The sequence below is a fragment of the Lactuca serriola genome, chromosome 2 (assembly GCF_051521515.1).
Source record: "Lactuca serriola cultivar US96UC23 chromosome 2, Lser_US96UC23_V15, whole genome shotgun sequence".
NCBI classification, from domain to species: domain Eukaryota; kingdom Viridiplantae; phylum Streptophyta; class Magnoliopsida; order Asterales; family Asteraceae; genus Lactuca; species Lactuca serriola.
The window spans coordinates 185,013,754-185,030,453 of record NC_136409.1 but is presented as its reverse complement, the minus strand read 5'-3'; the positions used below and the strand labels follow the sequence as shown (position 1 = coordinate 185,030,453).

General features: G+C 30.8%; 2 protein-coding genes across 5 annotated transcripts; both read right to left on the bottom strand.

The window, feature by feature from the left end:
* Positions 1 to 3,068: 3,068 nt before the first annotated feature.
* Positions 3,069 to 5,157, bottom strand: LOC145090643 (putative prolyl 4-hydroxylase 6). Its single transcript, XM_079028774.1, has 7 exons — positions 4,771 to 5,157; positions 4,592 to 4,681; positions 4,437 to 4,494; positions 4,236 to 4,340; positions 3,774 to 4,007; positions 3,626 to 3,689; positions 3,069 to 3,505 (listed from the first exon to the last, which is right to left on the bottom strand). The coding sequence occupies exons 1-7, from the start codon at positions 4,860 to 4,862 to the stop codon at positions 3,201 to 3,203; spliced, it is 948 nt and encodes a 315-aa protein (XP_078884900.1). The 5' UTR covers positions 4,863 to 5,157; the 3' UTR covers positions 3,069 to 3,200.
* A 6,359-nt stretch (positions 5,158 to 11,516) lies between these two features.
* Positions 11,517 to 16,582, bottom strand: LOC145087704 (uncharacterized). Of its 4 annotated transcripts, none has more exons than XM_079025737.1 (16): positions 16,425 to 16,582; positions 16,071 to 16,276; positions 15,295 to 15,352; positions 15,026 to 15,156; positions 14,874 to 14,947; positions 14,590 to 14,665; positions 14,287 to 14,476; positions 14,130 to 14,204; positions 13,837 to 13,943; positions 13,630 to 13,690; positions 13,069 to 13,128; positions 12,891 to 12,965; positions 12,612 to 12,740; positions 12,258 to 12,312; positions 12,016 to 12,144; positions 11,517 to 11,917 (listed from the first exon to the last, which is right to left on the bottom strand). In XM_079025737.1, exons 6-16 carry the CDS (start codon positions 14,619 to 14,621, stop codon positions 11,646 to 11,648), a joined length of 1,185 nt encoding a protein of 394 aa, XP_078881863.1. In that variant the 5' UTR covers positions 14,622 to 14,665; positions 14,874 to 14,947; positions 15,026 to 15,156; positions 15,295 to 15,352; positions 16,071 to 16,276; positions 16,425 to 16,582; the 3' UTR covers positions 11,517 to 11,645. The 4 variants fall into 4 exon arrangements, with proteins under 4 accessions (XP_078881863.1, XP_078881862.1, XP_078881865.1 ...); XM_079025736.1 differs by having other exon boundaries at positions 14,874 to 14,926; XM_079025739.1 differs by having other exon boundaries at positions 14,874 to 14,926; positions 16,071 to 16,273; positions 16,425 to 16,581.
* Between the last annotated feature and the right edge of the window lie 118 nt (positions 16,583 to 16,700).

Genomic DNA, 16,700 nt, shown 5'->3' with positions numbered 1-16,700 from the left:
GATTTTTATGTGATATGATATTGGGATTTTGTATGATGTGAATTGAAGATTTAAACTTGATGTTTATGAAAATTAAATGAAAAATGTTTTTATATTTTGCGAAAAATTATTTTGAAATTCACGGTGTTACACCTTAAAACATCACAATTTAATCACAAGAACAATAATACAAAAAACAATCATACACAAATCATTCATATTTTAACTCAAAGTTAATTAAAAGTTCAAATTTTAATATAATTAATTCACAGTTTAAACGACAAATTCACAACTTAAGCTTAGTGCGGTTATTCATATTTCTAAACACACAAGTTACAATTTAATACTCAAAATCCATAGCTTAATAAAATCAATTCACAGTTTAAACAGAAATTATACAGCTTAATGCAGTCAATTTACAGTTTAAAACCCAAATATCACAACTTAATACACAAAATTTATAGATTAATACAATAAATTCACAGTTTAATACACACATTATCCATTCACAACCATATTATCAACTTAAAACTCTTAGTACAGTCAATTCACAGTTTAATACACAAAATTCACGGGTTAATGTAACAAATTCATAGTTTAATACACATAATATATATTCATAGTCATATTCTCAAATTAAAACTTACATATACATAAAATTCACAACTTAATACAATAAAATCATAGTTTAATACACAAAAATATGCATTCACAACCATATTATCAACTTATAACATTTAATACAGTCAATTTACAGTTTAATACATAAAATTCACAGCTTAATACAATAAATTATAGTTTAATATAAAAAAAATTCACAGCTTCATATAATCAATTTATTGTTTAAACAAGAAATTCACAACTTAATGCAGTCAATTCATAGTTTAAAACACAAAAATCATAGCTTAATAGATATCATCATATTTTAACACAAAATCCATACAAGTTTCACAACTTAATTTAGTCGATTCACAATTTAATAATGTTTATGCACAACTTAATACTGTCCATTCAAAGTCTAATCACAAAATTCATTATAGTTGAAGTTTAAGATCCAACAGATATCCACATAAGAGATGTGAAAAAAATAATGTATTCACAACTTAAAACTTCAAGACCTCCACATTAAAACTTGACAAATTAGGAGTAAACTAACATATTTGATATAGATTTAAAGCACACCAATGAAGATATGAAGTAAACCAACACATCAGAGAAAAACCGAGGAAGAATTTACTCAAAATAACAACAAAAAACTTATTTTCACAAGCTATGGAAGAACAAAAATGAGTGAAAATACTAAAAATATGTGAACAAAAGTAATAAAATGAGTGTATATGTGATATCCTTCAGATCTGGAACAAAAAAGCACATGAAGCTTGTCAATCTCGCAAGGAAACACCAACGACAGATAGAAACCACAAAACTAACACTTAAGAAAAGAGATTGTAGTTTTTAAAACTCAGATTCAATTAGATCTAACCAGATCTGAACAGATCTAGATTAGGAACACTATCAGAAACAAGAGAAAACCATCAGACTCTCATATCTATCATATCTAACCAGATATGAGCAAAAAGCGCCAAGGAAAGTCAACAAATTCACGAATATGTTAACATACCACCGGACACGAAAAACGGTGGTGGTTGTTTGCCGGAGATCGCATAGATCTAGATCTAAAGATGAAAATAACAAACAAATTTCACAGATCTAAGACATGAAGAAGACAAACCAGATCTGAAGAAATCAGATCTAAAATCATGAGCATGATGCACAAAAAAATGAACTGATCTGAGATGTTCAGGTGGTGGTCTGACATCGGAGGTGCTAACGGTGGTTTAACGACAACGATAGTTGTTGCTCTCTAGATCTGATACATTTTTTCCATTTAGAGAGAGAAGTGGAACCGAAGGAGGTCGGTGTTGTTGGTGGTTGTTTGGCTTCTTCAGTGGTAACAGTTCATCGGAGTAGTGGTGGAGGAGAAGAAGTGACAGTAGATCTAGATCTAAGCGTGGTGGTTCCAGATCTGAAGTTCCGGCGACATATGTAGGTGTTTTCGTAGGTAATCGAAGGCTGTGACAAATGAAAAGAAGTAACGGCTGTGGAGTCGCCGTCGGCGATGGTGGCGGCAGTGGGGCCGCTTCCGGCGGTGGTGTTGTCGCACAGCGATGGTGGCGGTGGTGTTATTCAGAGGTTATTGAAGAAGATGAGAGAATTACTTTTTCTCTTAAACAACTATAAAAGTAATTCATGTGATACGATTTTAAGAATAAGTTTTTTAAAAGACCATTATAACCTTGTTGTGTTTTGTTATTTATCAAACTTTAAAAAATAAACAAAATATCTAAAAATAGGAGGTTCTTAGGTTCTTAACCTTTAGTGGTTCTCATTTGAACCTCTCTCTCTCTCTCATATATATATATATATATATATATATATATATATATATATATATATATATGAGAGAGAGAGAGAGAGAGAGTGTACAAGATTGCAAGAGGGAGAGTTGGAGAGATAGAACGACACGAGAGAGAAGAGAGAAACATTAATATGTATCTTCTTTTTTTTTTCTTTTTTTTTTTTTGAAATGGCAAATGAATTAAATGGAAGCGTACACGCAATCTTTCAACGAGCATCCCGGAACCTAGCCCCTAGGGATTTCTAGGAAAAAATTTCTCACAAAAGCTAGTTTAAGGGAATCGAACTCCCGACCTCACTCCCGATATGAATATAGAAACTGGTGCATCAACCCAGGTAGGCTATACATCACTTGCATTAATATGTGTCAATGTGAAGAAGTGTCATCCTGAAGGTCAGTATCGGTATGATGAGAGACAGAGAAGCATAGGCATAGGGTTGTGTTGTACCTGGTTCATGTCAAATTGAAACGTTGAAAGAGCTTGAACAAGTTGAAATATCTTACTCAAACCTGTTCAATTTGTCTATTTTGTATCAGGTTAGCACGTCGTGTTAGTGTTTATCAGCTTTTCATGGAACCCAAATTCAGCATTCTAAGTATCAACAGCCATGGAGTGTTAATTTCATGTTGCAGAAAAAGATCAACATGTATATCTTCAACCATATCCCCAAACTCGTTACAGAAAATGTATTTGACCAAAAAATTTATGTTAGTTCTACAAAGGGACAAAATTAAAAACTCAGTATTATATGTACAAGAAAAAAAAAAGAACGAAAAACGCATTGACACGTTATTGAGGATTCTAACATACGTTACAACTCTTTCGACAGTGTCCACGAGTATCAACAGAACCCACCATATAGATAGGATTCTTGTCACATTCGCCTCGGGCAGCCCAGAAAGTGCAATTGACGTTTTCGTCCCTGCAGCCTTGCGTTTGACTTGAAATAACCGGCTTAACATCAAAACTTCTTACATGTATCCATTTGGTTGCCGACCATTTCTCCCCCTCTATCACAGGGCAGCTACCATGCAAGCTCAAAGGGTCGGTTGTAGCATTAGGATGAAGATTAAAAAATAATAAAGCATCTCCCTTCTTGGGTTTCACTGCAAAATCAACGTATATATATATGTTGTCAAATATTTAAACTTAAATGGAATTTCTCTATTAACTTGTCCTTCGTGCATGGAGTAAAAAAAAAAAAAAGGTTTTCCACATTAACATACCAGCATAACCTGTTTTCGCACACGTAGACCAGTCCATGTCAGCTTTCGGTTGAGATTCTTTTAACTAGGAAAATCAAAAAGCCAATCAAAACAGGAAAACAAAAGCAAGATGATGTGATTTAGTATTTATCAAATAAAACATACATACCTCTGAGTGAGGAAATATTGTCTCCCCACCTTTCTTAACATTAGATAAATACATTAGTACAGTAGCTATCCTGTGACCACCTCTTTCCTGATTGATCTTATCCTGGAAGTAATCCCAATGTGGCGAGTATTTTTGACCATTTTCATAATGCAATATTTGCATTGCCTCCCCGTTTTCTACAGGAAGGAATGTCCAAACTGAAATCCTTGATTCAATTCCAGCAATTACTTCATCCTTCAAACAAATTATTATCAACATAATAATGTTACTTTGGATTTTTAAACTCGTATATTTCGATTTTTGAAAACTTAAAAATCGAGTCTTTGCCATTCATTACTAGAAAATCATAATTAAAATCTTTAAATGTGTTACCAAGCATGCTCCAATGGAAGAATCGACTAAATTATAACCTAATGATAATGGATGTTATTCAAAAAAAGTCACATACAAGTAGATGCAAACCTGAGCTTTCTTCAGAAACATGCCTGAGCTCGTTCGAATCATACTTTCTATGCTCTTACCAGTTTGAACGTCCGCGACCATAGATTTCTCGAGCTTATCCTTCGCCTAATCAACAGAAATCATTAGCAAATTGGCGAAAAATGATCAAGTTCTCAGAGAATAAATTATTTGCATCAAGCTTGATTAAGAAATTCGACCAACCAGTAGAATGAGATGATCGCACTCTTCATCTGTTAAAAAGTTCCTGTATAAGAACGCCCTGTATTCCCCAAACAGAAATTAAGAGATAGCATGCTTTGAAATCATGTTTATGTTGAGACTAATTATGCAATTGTTAAGAAAGTGGGGTAGAAAACCTTGGATGCCACGAAATTTGGGTGACCCGAGATGGATCAAAAGGATGACCGTCAGAATCATCACTGGGCAATCTAATCACCGAATCTCGCCTGAAAACCATGAACATTAGAAAATCAAATGATCCATCATAATTCTAGAAACAGAAATAGGATTTGATCAGATGTATATGAATGCATACATTTCGCGTAAGCCTGATGATTGGAGGTGGAAATTGGGGGAGAAAATAGAGAAACAGAGGACGAGTGGGATAAACAAATTCCGAAAATCCATTGTGAGAAACCTCAAAACCCCTGTAGTGGATTATCACATGATGTAAAGGGGGGAAGGGTTGGGTTTATAGAAGAATTTGATCAAACGATTTGTTTCCAAATATCAAATAACGGAAATTCAAGAAGTCCAGGAAGAAACCATCCGTTGTTGGAATTCGGTTGCAAACGAATATTTATAATTTCTGTTGAGAGCGCTTATGAATTTCTGAGCTTTCATGAAGCTTTTAACATTTTGAACGCAATTCGAATGGAGGAAGCGCATGGATGGTTCATTTATGGCAACAATCTTTGAAGAAAGTGATACGTTCATAACATGTTATGATTCTAACTTTGATATATATATATATATATATATATATATATATATATATATATATATATATATATATATATATATATATATATATATATATATATATATATATATATATATATATATATATATATATAGGGTTAGGTTCATTTGAGACCACTTATATTTTGTGAGACCGTTAGACGCATTTGTTTATTTATTTTTATTTTTTTTTAGTTAATTCATGTTCCGAAAATAATATTTAAAAAAAGAATTTTTTGATTTTTCTATTTATTTTGCATTTTAAAATTATTTTTAGAATATGTACAGTGTAATATTCTATTTAGAATATTTCACGTATTTTTCAAAAAAAATAGAATTTTTTTTTATTTTTTTTAATTTTTTTTTAATTTTTTTTAGTTAATCCAAGTTCCGAAAATAATATTTAAAAAAAGAATTTTTAGATTTTTCCATTTATTTTGCATTTTAAAATTATTTTTTAGAATATGTCAGTGAAATATTCTATTTAGAATATTTCACGTATTTTTCAAAAAAAAAACGAATTTTTTTTTATTTTTTTATATTTTTTTTAGTTAATTAAAGTTCCGAAAATAACATTTAAAAAAAGAATTTTTGGATTTTTCCATTTATTTTGCATTTTAAAATTATTTTTAGATTTGGTCTCACGGTCTCACAAAATTAGAATGGTCTCAAATGAACCTGAACCTATATATATATATATATATATATATATATATATATATATATATATATATATATATATATATATATATATATATAGGTTGAGAATGGGGGAATCATTCTCAGCCACTCATTTTATTCAAGCATAAAAAGACACGGTGACAAACTTATAAATATGAGAACAACCTTCAATCTCAAATACGTATCTGTAGTTCAAACCCATTCATCGTTCATCATCCAAATTTCTTCTCCAACTTTCAACAATCATTCAGATTTCTTCAATTAAACCATCATCAACATCATCCAGTGCTAATCAATCATCGATCTTCGTCAATAATCAACACGATTCAACAGTTAACAACAAAAATTCGTTTTTGGTTCTTTTAATTCAACCTTCAATTGTGTTTGAATACGATCAGATCTTCAACATCTATGATTAATTATACTCCCAACGTTATTAGATCAACATCATCGATAATCAACAAAAATCCACTTCATATCATTCATTCAACATCGATTATCAAATAAAACTTGAAAATTGAGGTTAGAAAAATATCAAATCGTTTTTTTTTTTTGAAAAATTTAATATAATTCTCTATCAATCTACTCTTTTGTAAGATTTAAATGGTCAAAATATCATATTTTTAACATTTTTAAAAAAAGTTAAATTGTATGCACTCCAACTGTTTGATGAAATGCATGAACTAAATTACCACGTTATATTCATATATGAATATGTTTTCTCAGTATATGATTATTAAAACAAAAAAACAAATATGCAAGTCTGTATGTTATTCATATATGAATAACATATAAAAATTATATATATTTGTGAAAATACCTTATAATATTCATATGTGAATATACTCTGTAATATTCATAAGTGAATATATCATCTAATATTCACAAATGAATATACTATGTAATATTCACATGTGAATACCATGTAATACTATGTAATATTCAGATATGAAAATATTATCTAATATTCATAAGTGAATATACCATCTAATATTCACAAGTGAATATACTATGTAATATTCATATATGAATGATACTTAAATTGTAAAAAAAATTAATCATAGTTTTTATTCATAACTGAATAACGAATGTACTGTAGTAAAAACCTGATTCATTTTTATTCACTTATGAATAACGATAACTGAAAATATAAAAAAAATAAATTTTTTATTTTATCTTAAAACTATATCAATATGGATGTCTATTTGTAGAGAATAAAAAATCATGAATTTTGGTATATTTAAAATCATTTTTTGATAAAAATAGCTTATAAAAATTAAAAAAAAAAAAACGAAAAAAACTATGTTTTTGTATATATTAAGGTAATGATTAGCATAGTTTAAGGAAATATGTTATGTTGGAAAACACATGTGCATTCGTTTCCTATTTCCGCCGGTACAATGGAGGATTTTGCGGCAAAAATAAATGATTGGCTGAGAATGATTCTCCCATTCTCAACCTTTTTTTTCTCAATTGAACTCTCCCATATATATATATATATATATATATATATATATATATATATATATATATATATATATATATAGAGAGAGAGAGAGAGAGAGAGAGAGTTAGGTTCAAATGTTTTTAGCAACTATTGTGTGCCTAAATGCACCAATGAGAATTCAAGAAATAATAAAGAATTAAATAAATCATTAAAGGGTATTTTGGACTTTTGGTACTTTTAATTAAGAAAATCATTTAATTGAAATCTTTCAATTAAGGAAATAAAGTCAATATATTTGACCTAGTTATGTTTGGGGACGAACACATTCATCATCGGCATCATCACAATCATCATCGCCGATTCTGTTTCTTCTTCTACAATTAACGTATCCTCTCGTCTCGCACCCTCCTTCTTCCATGTACCTATCTGCACCACCACCTGCAAGGACCTTCAACAAGATTCGAGTTTTATTCAATCTTATTTCACAACCGTTATCTTTATCTCTCTCATTCCAAATCCATGGACCGATCCTAGAATACAATGATTTATACTCACCAGTCATAGGTATGTAATTATATTTCTCAAATATTTCTTTTTGTGGATTCAGTTTAACAATGATTTCATTGACGTTTTTATTATATGATGTTAGTGGTCTTTGACTTTTTTTGGAATGGCTTGCATATGAATATTTATTAATCGATCAATCAATTTTTTTTTCTTATGTTCATGTTCGGAAAAGTTTGCAAACGATCTTATAGTTGTTGTTTATGTAGTTTTGATTATCGAAGGCTTATTTGGGGAATCGTTACCTGGGGGCTAGAATTTTGTTTGAATTCTTGTCATCAAGTCGAATATAGCTCAGGTATGGCTGAAGAAGTTCCCGACCACCAAGAAACTGAATTGGTAAGACTCTCACTAATTTTTTTTGAAGAAACTGAAGGAGCACACCATGTGTTCGATAAAATGCATAGTTGAAATCTATGTTTTTTTAAGCATCTTGATGTCGATCATTTTGCTAGAATGGAATATCAAATTCTAATTTTGTCATAATAGAATCTTGAATTCCTTGTCAACTTAAGCAGTGAATTACCGTAACCAATTCTGTTAGAATAAAATTGGTGTATATTCTTGTTATTGGTCTCGATTCTTATGGAATAACATTCTAAATAATAAAACATTACATTCTTTCAGAATAATATAAATTGTAAGTTTAGGGATGATTGTTAATTTTGGTTTGTAGAAATTATAGTTATATTTTATTTGAATATATATCACATTCTTGATCAATTGATTTGAGGATTACATTCTATTAGAATAAATTATAATTCTTTAATGTCTATTACATTTTATCAGAATTTATTGTTTTTATTCTCTTACAATGCACTGGATTTTTTAATATTTGAATGTTAATTATTGTTTTCTTTGTGGATTTAGGTCTTGAAGAGGCTGCCATTGATGTGGAAAAGGAAAAAAAAAACATAGAGAACAAGAGTATATTCTAACAGAATCTATTCTGCCAGAATATGTATGAATTAGTTTTTGTTGCATTTGTGATAAGAATGGTCGGAAGAATGGCTTGAAGACCTGATAAGAATGACTTGAAGAATTAGCCAAAGATTGATGACACTCACAGTTTAAGCATGTTTTTATTTTTTAAGAATTACACTTGTATTTTATTCATTACCTGTATATTCAAGAATGCTGATTTTTTATGATATTCTTTTAGAATATGTATAAATATATTAAAATGTATAAGGCTATTAGTATGTAAGAATATGTATGAATATTCAAGTTCGAATGTATATAAAAATATTAAAATGTTGTTATTCTTCAACTAGGAGTTCAAGAATTCTGCTACTCTTCATTAATATTCTAATAGAATAAAACTCTTAAAGAACATCATTCAAACAAAAATTCATTCTAACGGAATAAAATCGGTTATGTTTAGAAATTATGTTTAGAATTAATTTAAAATATTCAGATTTTTAAAATGAGGAGTGTTAATGATCCCTTAAAATCCGAAAATTTCCTTTTTTAAAACAGGTTAATTAACCAAAATACCCTTTTGTTGAAATTTGTGTGATTATATGGTACATGCTATCCTATTGTAATATTATAGACCTTCAGATCATGATCATTGATTCTATTCATCCGGTGGTCCAAATCTGTGCATTCTGGCACATAATAGTTAGTAAAAACAAAATAACCTAAGCATATATATATATATATATATATATATATATATATATATATATATATATATATATGTGTGTGTGTGTGTGTGTGTGTGAAAAAGAAATCTAATCAAACCATTTTCAAAAAATAATAAGTTAGCTCAATCATCAAAACAACATCAATTATAAGGATCTCTAATTTAAAATTATAGGTTTTTAGTGAAAGAGAAATTAAATATTCTCCTATATTTTTTTTTACTTATCCTCTTATCATATCAAATGTTGACATGTGTCACATTTAATTAGACATTTAATGAAATTAATAATCATTTAATTCACTTGTCAACATTTGATATGGTAAGAGAAAAAATAGGAACAAATTGTAGAAGGATATTTAATTTCTCTTAGTGAAATGATTATGCCATCTGAAAAATGATGATACGGCAACCAAAAACAATTATTGAAAGACAGGGGTGGCTCAACTAATTTGGGGGCTCTAAGCAAACAAAAAAATCGGGACCGTTTAATTAAGTAAACTGTTTCAAACTTGAGACCCTTAGTTTTATAAACCAACGCTTTTACAACAAGGTCAAGCTTCAATTTGTCTTTGTAACCCAAGGAATACGTATGTGTGTGTGTATATATATATATATATATATATATATATATATATATATATATATATATATATATATATATATATAATGAAAGAAAAAGCTTTAAAATTGGGTTCCCTAATCTCTTAGTTTTGTAAAGGATAGAGTTGGCCCTTATGAAAGAAAACAATTATATAAAAAATGTGCAGGCGACATCTATAAATTCTCAGGTTATATATGGGAAAATCCTAAAAAAATCCCTACTATTTGAAGCTTTTTTTGGTTATAAATCTTCAAATACCATTTTCAAAACAAAAGAAAGGTTCAAAAAAAACTGTTTTTTTTTTTCGTATTTTCACAGACACTACCTATTATGATTTCGTAGATGTCATCTGGAAAAAAAAATTGTCATCTATAAAATCACAAGTTTTAACTGTGAAAAAAAAATACCTTCTGACAAAAAAATTATTATTATTATTATTATTTTTGTAGTTTCACATATAAAACGTAAGATTCCATAGATGTCATCTACGAAATTGATGGTTATTTTGGCGATTGGGCTAATATTTTACTATTTTTTGGAAAGGAATTGACAAGATTAGAAATTTGTGTTTTTCTTTTTTACTGTGGCGATGTTTTATTAGAAGAAAATAAACAGAAGCAGGATGTTATAAAAATTATAAAAAAAAGGAGGAAAGACAAAATAGAGAACAATCACCAAACATATTTGAACCATGCCTAATGAAAACCTCCTTTTGGATTTCGAAAACAAAAAACATGTTGAAAAGAGATGGTCTACATCTCCAAGGACATTGTTACAAAGCAATCTAACGTCTCGTTCCCGAGTTTAACAAAAGAAAAGAAGAGAAGAGAAAAGAAAATCACGAGAGAAAAGAAGAGAAGGGAAAGGAAAACAAAATTTTCTTTTATGTTCCCGAGTTGGAGAGAAATGGAAGGAAAATGAATCATTTTGTTCTTTCTTTCCAAATCCTCTCAAATTGGAAGGAAAGTTAGGAGGGAAAGTGATCCTCCCATTTCCCTCCACTTCCTTCCAATTCCCTCCTTTAATGAAACTCGGGAACACCAATTTGTTTTATTTTCTTCTCATTTTCACCAATTTCCTTTCCTTTCTCTCCTTAAGTTGAACTCGGGAACGGGTTGTAAGGAAAAGATTTGTTATCATGTATATCATGCATGCATACACACATACAAAGAGTAGAAAAAAACACAAATACCCAAAAGTTGCAATGTTGGTTTGCATGTATTCGCATGTGATTTGTGTGTTTTGGAATTAGAACCATATTACGTGTTGGGAGTTGAAATTTGTGTTTTCATTCCACTTATTGTAGGTCAATATGTCATAATGGTATATGTATGGTTTGGTTTCGTCTCCAAAGTTGTACAAGAGTTGCCACAAATGAGGTAAGACATAAGAGTCAAATTTATTGGTCTTTATACGATTAGTCGAGTGTTTTGAATGTTACAATAACATGGTTACATGCAGGAAGATGTTTTGGTAAAAAAAAAAAAACTTAAGAAGATGATAAACGAATCACTGAAAAACATCAGCCTTGAGCTTGAAAAGAAGATCATGAGCAATATGTTCCCAAGGAAGTGAAATCGACATGAGGCAGCATTTGAGTGGGACCATGTCCATTCCGCCATCTGAATTATTCCTTGTGGCGGCTGCTGCTGCATATGCGTTTTTTGCAGCCACCTGTGCAACAGATGCAGCTTTTCGCACCATTGCACCAATCTTAAATCCTCCTGATATATGTAAAGGCGAGTGAGGAGACCCAAAACCAACCTCATCTAAGCTATGATCTGAAAATAAAAATAAGAGTAATTTCTTTTTGAGTTGACTTGACTTGACTAAGTTTTAATTTGTTGAATAAAATAAAATACATTGTATTTGTATTTACCTGCAACGCCAGAAACTGCAACCTCAACCTCCCCACGGCCTCCAGGACCTTTCATGTATATCCTGTCTGTTTTTGTTTTGCCAGAAGAGTGACCAAATGCCAATAGGCTTCCAAATCCGGACTTACCAGCTGTAAATAACATAAAAAAAAACATTGCAAATCAAGATATAGTTAATATTTGTGTTAATTCGTATTTCAAAAAAAAAATTAAAGCTGTTAAATGCAAATTCAGAGATATTTACCATCATAGGCTTCGCGAACCATTTGGTAGCTCACAAATCCTGAGAAGAGAGTAAGCTGTAATCACAGTAATACAAACCTTGTTAACACTCCAACTGCACATGCTCACTAGGAAAACATAACGAGTATACAAAATCCAACTACTATGTTCTTAATCAGTAAGAGCTATATATGATATGAGTGTTTTTTCTCTTCTTTTTTTATCTTAATGCAGCAAGAAAGAAGGACCGAATAGTTATGATCAAGTCCTAACTTGTTACAGATTTTCCTCATTTAGTTTTTTTCCTTTCATATTCCCATATCATATGCATAATGCATTCCATCATTTTTTTAAATATTTTCGCCTAAAACCAAACCTTAGTTTTATTAATTTGTCCAGTTTCACTTGAACTAGTATCATCTTGTGGTGGGATTTGAGTGGGGAATGCTGCCCCTCCAACTGCATTTAGAAGTACACAGTAGCAATGGTCTGTATCTGTCAAAACCTGAAAAGGAATCACTTTTCTTATTAGGACATTATATTTTGAAGAATCAAATCTACCGAATTATAGCACAAAAAATGGCATTGCTATAACTAGTAGATTATTTTTCCAAGTCCAATGTTGTAAAATGAAAGTACATTGCTATAAATTTACCACAGCATCGAAGGTTGAATCAAAGTCATCAACTGCAAAACAGATATCTGGATATGCAGGTTTTGTCTCCACTTCCTGACAAATAACACAACTCATTCAGAATTGATTTGAGAGAATGGATATAAATATAATTAAGTTGCAAAAACAGCATGGAAGGTAAAAAAAAAAAAATGATTGCCTTTCTCGAGTCCAAGTGGAAATTCACACGGCTTGGAGATGCATACACTGTTTTCAATATCTGGAAACCACAAAATAAATGTTTAAGTATTGATATTATCATGATATAGATAAACAACTTAATTTGAAAACTTATCCTTCAATATTATTAATTTACCATCCCGAATAATATAAACAATATTTCACATGTATGCATGAGTATGACAAATTACTTCAATGTTAAAAGGTAAAATGTGAAATGTACAAACACATGATGTTTCATGTGAGAGTGACTTCAGGTAAATGTCTAATTTTAAGGTCAGCTATTTTATTTTATGAATGTACACATGAATTTGGAAAATTCTTTTGAAGAATGGTACTTGGCAATTGGCATCATCTCTTTCAAGGATTGGTTTTAAACATAAGAATACAACTTAACAAAAATATTAAAAAAATTTAAGAATTAAACGGAGAGCAAGTCACTCAAACAATGTGTTCATGTTCATAGAAAAGAAAAATTATAGATAAAAAAGGAATGATAGTCGATAGAAATGGAGAAATATAATAATGTCAAAAAAGTTACCTTGTATATGGGAGAGAGTGGTGTTCCTTGGTTACTCTGATAATTCTGAAGAGACTGACGACTGAAAATAATCATAAACTTCAGGAAGGGGAAATAAATAAATAAATAAAAATAGATAATAGGATGATAAGAATTTATATGTTTTATGAAAAATAATAATGTTTGTTTTTGGGTTGCATAAAGAACAACTTAATAGAGAAAATTTACCTGCAAATTGCAACTGTTACACTATATGAAGTGTGGGCAATTAAGTTCAAGTACAATGAACGCCTCCAATCTATAATTAATGAGCTCTCTCCAACTAAATCATCCAACTGTCAAAGAAGAGCATGAAATAAACATCATTAGTAACTTAACTTAAATCCACACCACAATCAAGAATAACCAGTGACGCATATCTAAAGAAAAAGAAAAACCAAATACAAGCAATGAAGCTGAAAATAAAGGGAAGCAAGGTTATTAATTCAAAATCATGCCACAAATATCATTGCTTTATTTACCTTGGCAGCCCACCTGCGAACAAAGTAAGGGGAGTTGCCTTCAAGATTATCATTGAATCCATATCCATGCAGTCCCTGAAACCAAAGGGCAAAATGGTCATCAAAAAAAGTAAAAAACATTTTTGCACTTGAGTGTATGAGATGAAGGCAATAATACCATTTTCCTAACAAAGAATAATAGATCATCATCCTGCTGTTCTTTTGAGTCCCTTCCACCAATGAAATATAAATCTAAAACATCATGCCAAAACTTTTGATCCATTTCAACATCTGAAGCATCTTGCTCATCTACTACAGTTTTTCCTATTAAGTTTGAATGTTTCTTCACCATACTCAACAACTCATACCTATAAGATAAACATGAATTTTAGTAATCAGAATTTTGGATATCAAATTTGCATAAAGAAATGAAATCAGTTTTACAAAAGGATACGGAATAAAAAATGAATTGTATGCTTACCTAGAAGGGGATTCCCCTCCATCACCAAGCATTTTCTTTTCTCCCTAAAGTTCAGAGCTTCAATGATGGATTCAATCTGGGATCATTGAGGTAAAAGACAATGTTGAAGGAAATCATGGGAATCCAAAGAAGAAAAGGATGATGACAGAAAAAGATGTTGAAAGTACATTTTCTATAGATTAAAGTAGGATATTGTGATAATAAAAGAAACCGCATAGTTATTTCTTGCATTTATCCCTAAAATCTAAAAGAAAAAGAGAACTGAACTGAGAGTATGCAAGAACCTGTTTTGTTTGGATTTTGAAGCTCTGCTATCACCTCTCCCAAGCTAGCATCTCTATGGATGTAGATCATAAAACTAAAATGGATCACTACACTTAAAATGTAACATGAATTTTTTTTCTTGATCTTTATTGTTTCAAATGTGTTAATCCACCTGAATTGGGATGCAGAAAACCCTTGATAGGATTTTGTCCATATTTCTTTGAAGAATAACCTGCATATCTTATCTTATGTGCGAATAAAAGGCAGAGGCTAGACTCCTTCCTTCTTACTGGATTTCCATTCCTGAAAGAAAAAAATTAAAAAAAAAAAAAGACCAATAAAACTATGATACCATAAGTTGGGTGCACATAAGCATCAAGGTGAAATGGTGAATAGATAATGAAAATAACACACCATACACAATACAGCTTAAGAGGATACCTATTGAAATCTTAAGTTATGGTAAATAAGTGAACGCATAGAAACTAATGTAATGAACCTGAAACAAACATTCAAAGGGTAAGAAGATAGACAGGGGAATTTATTTTGAAGCTGCAGAAAAGAAACTGAAGCGATAGAGAATAATATATGGAGGTTGAAACAAACAATTAACTGGTTCTGGTAAACGCAAGAAATAAGCAAATTCAGCAGCTTTTTGTTCTCGATAATAAAGTTGGAAGCATCTTGTTTCAGCAACATACTTTCAGTGATTTGCTTATTACAGCATCATACCTCCATTTGTTGTTACTAAAAATAGAAATTCTAAAAGGCACAGAATCAGGGCACTGTCATTTATAGAGCCAAACGGGTTCAAAGCAGTTGAGTTGTTATGGGTAAAATAGATTTATTTCTTGCATATATGGTCTACAGGCCTTTTTGCAGTATCCTTAAACAAAATAAACTTTGCTTAATACGTTAAAAAAATTCCAGAGTATACATTAGAAGAATCAAAGACCTTTAGTTACAGAAAAAACGGGTGATCACAGGAGAAAAACCAAAGAAATGTGTTTAATATGGTATTTCATGGAAGCATATGTGAGAAAGAAGAAATTGTAGTATTTAACATGACAGAAGTTTAGCGGGGTAGGAATCAAACGGGCATAATTGTTAATTTTAATGATAACTCTAATCAACAATCACATGAGGATGAACCTAATAAAAATCAAAACCTAAAACTATAGCAGGTAGTTTATCGGGGTGGGAATCAAAGAGCTTACCGGAGTTCAGGATACGCCGGATTCAGAGGTGGACGAAGAAGGGAGAGCAGCGGTGCGACGATGTTGAACGGAGAAGGGCGCGATGGTGGTTGTCTGCAGTATACAGAGTTACGGCGGAGGCGACCGACAACGTATATAGAATGGTGGTGATGTGAGAAGGGAGAAAACCCAAAACGATTATGCTAGAAGCCGAGGGTGGTGACCTTCTGAGGAAGTAAGGAAGGGTGAAAAAATAATGGAGATAAGGATAAATATAAAACCAAAAGAACGTCAATTGTTATAAAACTAGAAAGAAATGTCCAAATACTGCAGCAAGAAGAAGGGTATGGCAAATTAAAATGAAAGAATACTCACCAGAAAACACATTCTCGTCGATCTCAGGAGAGAATAACAAATTAGATACAAATCATGTCAAGGGAGATAGATAACAAAGAGTTTTGAGATCTCTTCACTTCGAATTTTGCGATTTTGGAACTGGAACAAAACCTTGATTGTGTAAGGGTGATAATTTCCAAGAAGAAGAGGCCAATTTGCTCTCTTTGAGCTAATTACAAAAACAGTCCCTTGAGTGTATATGAGACCATACGAATGCATCACCAAATCCACAATGTTGTTTTAACAAGTTCCATA

Excerpts from the sequence above, each read along its gene's own strand:
- LOC145090643 (XM_079028774.1), bottom strand. The coding sequence starts at position 4,862 with ATGGATTTTCGGAATTTGTTTATCCCACTCGTCCTCTGTTTCTCTATT. Across the intron at positions 4,495-4,591 it reads CAAATTTCGTGGCATCCAAG|GGCGTTCTTATACAGGAACT; the intron begins GTTTTCTACCCC and ends TGGGGAATACAG. Across the intron at positions 4,008-4,235 it reads TGTTTCTGAAGAAAGCTCAG|GATGAAGTAATTGCTGGAAT; the intron begins GTTTGCATCTAC and ends ATTTGTTTGAAG.
- LOC145087704 (XM_079025737.1), bottom strand. The coding sequence starts at position 14,621 with ATGCTTGGTGATGGAGGGGAATCCCCTTCTAG. Across the intron at positions 14,477-14,589 it reads GGAGGGGAATCCCCTTCTAG|GTATGAGTTGTTGAGTATGG; the intron begins GTAAGCATACAA and ends TTTATCTTATAG. Across the intron at positions 14,205-14,286 it reads TATTCTTTGTTAGGAAAATG|GGACTGCATGGATATGGATT; the intron begins GTATTATTGCCT and ends CTTTGGTTTCAG.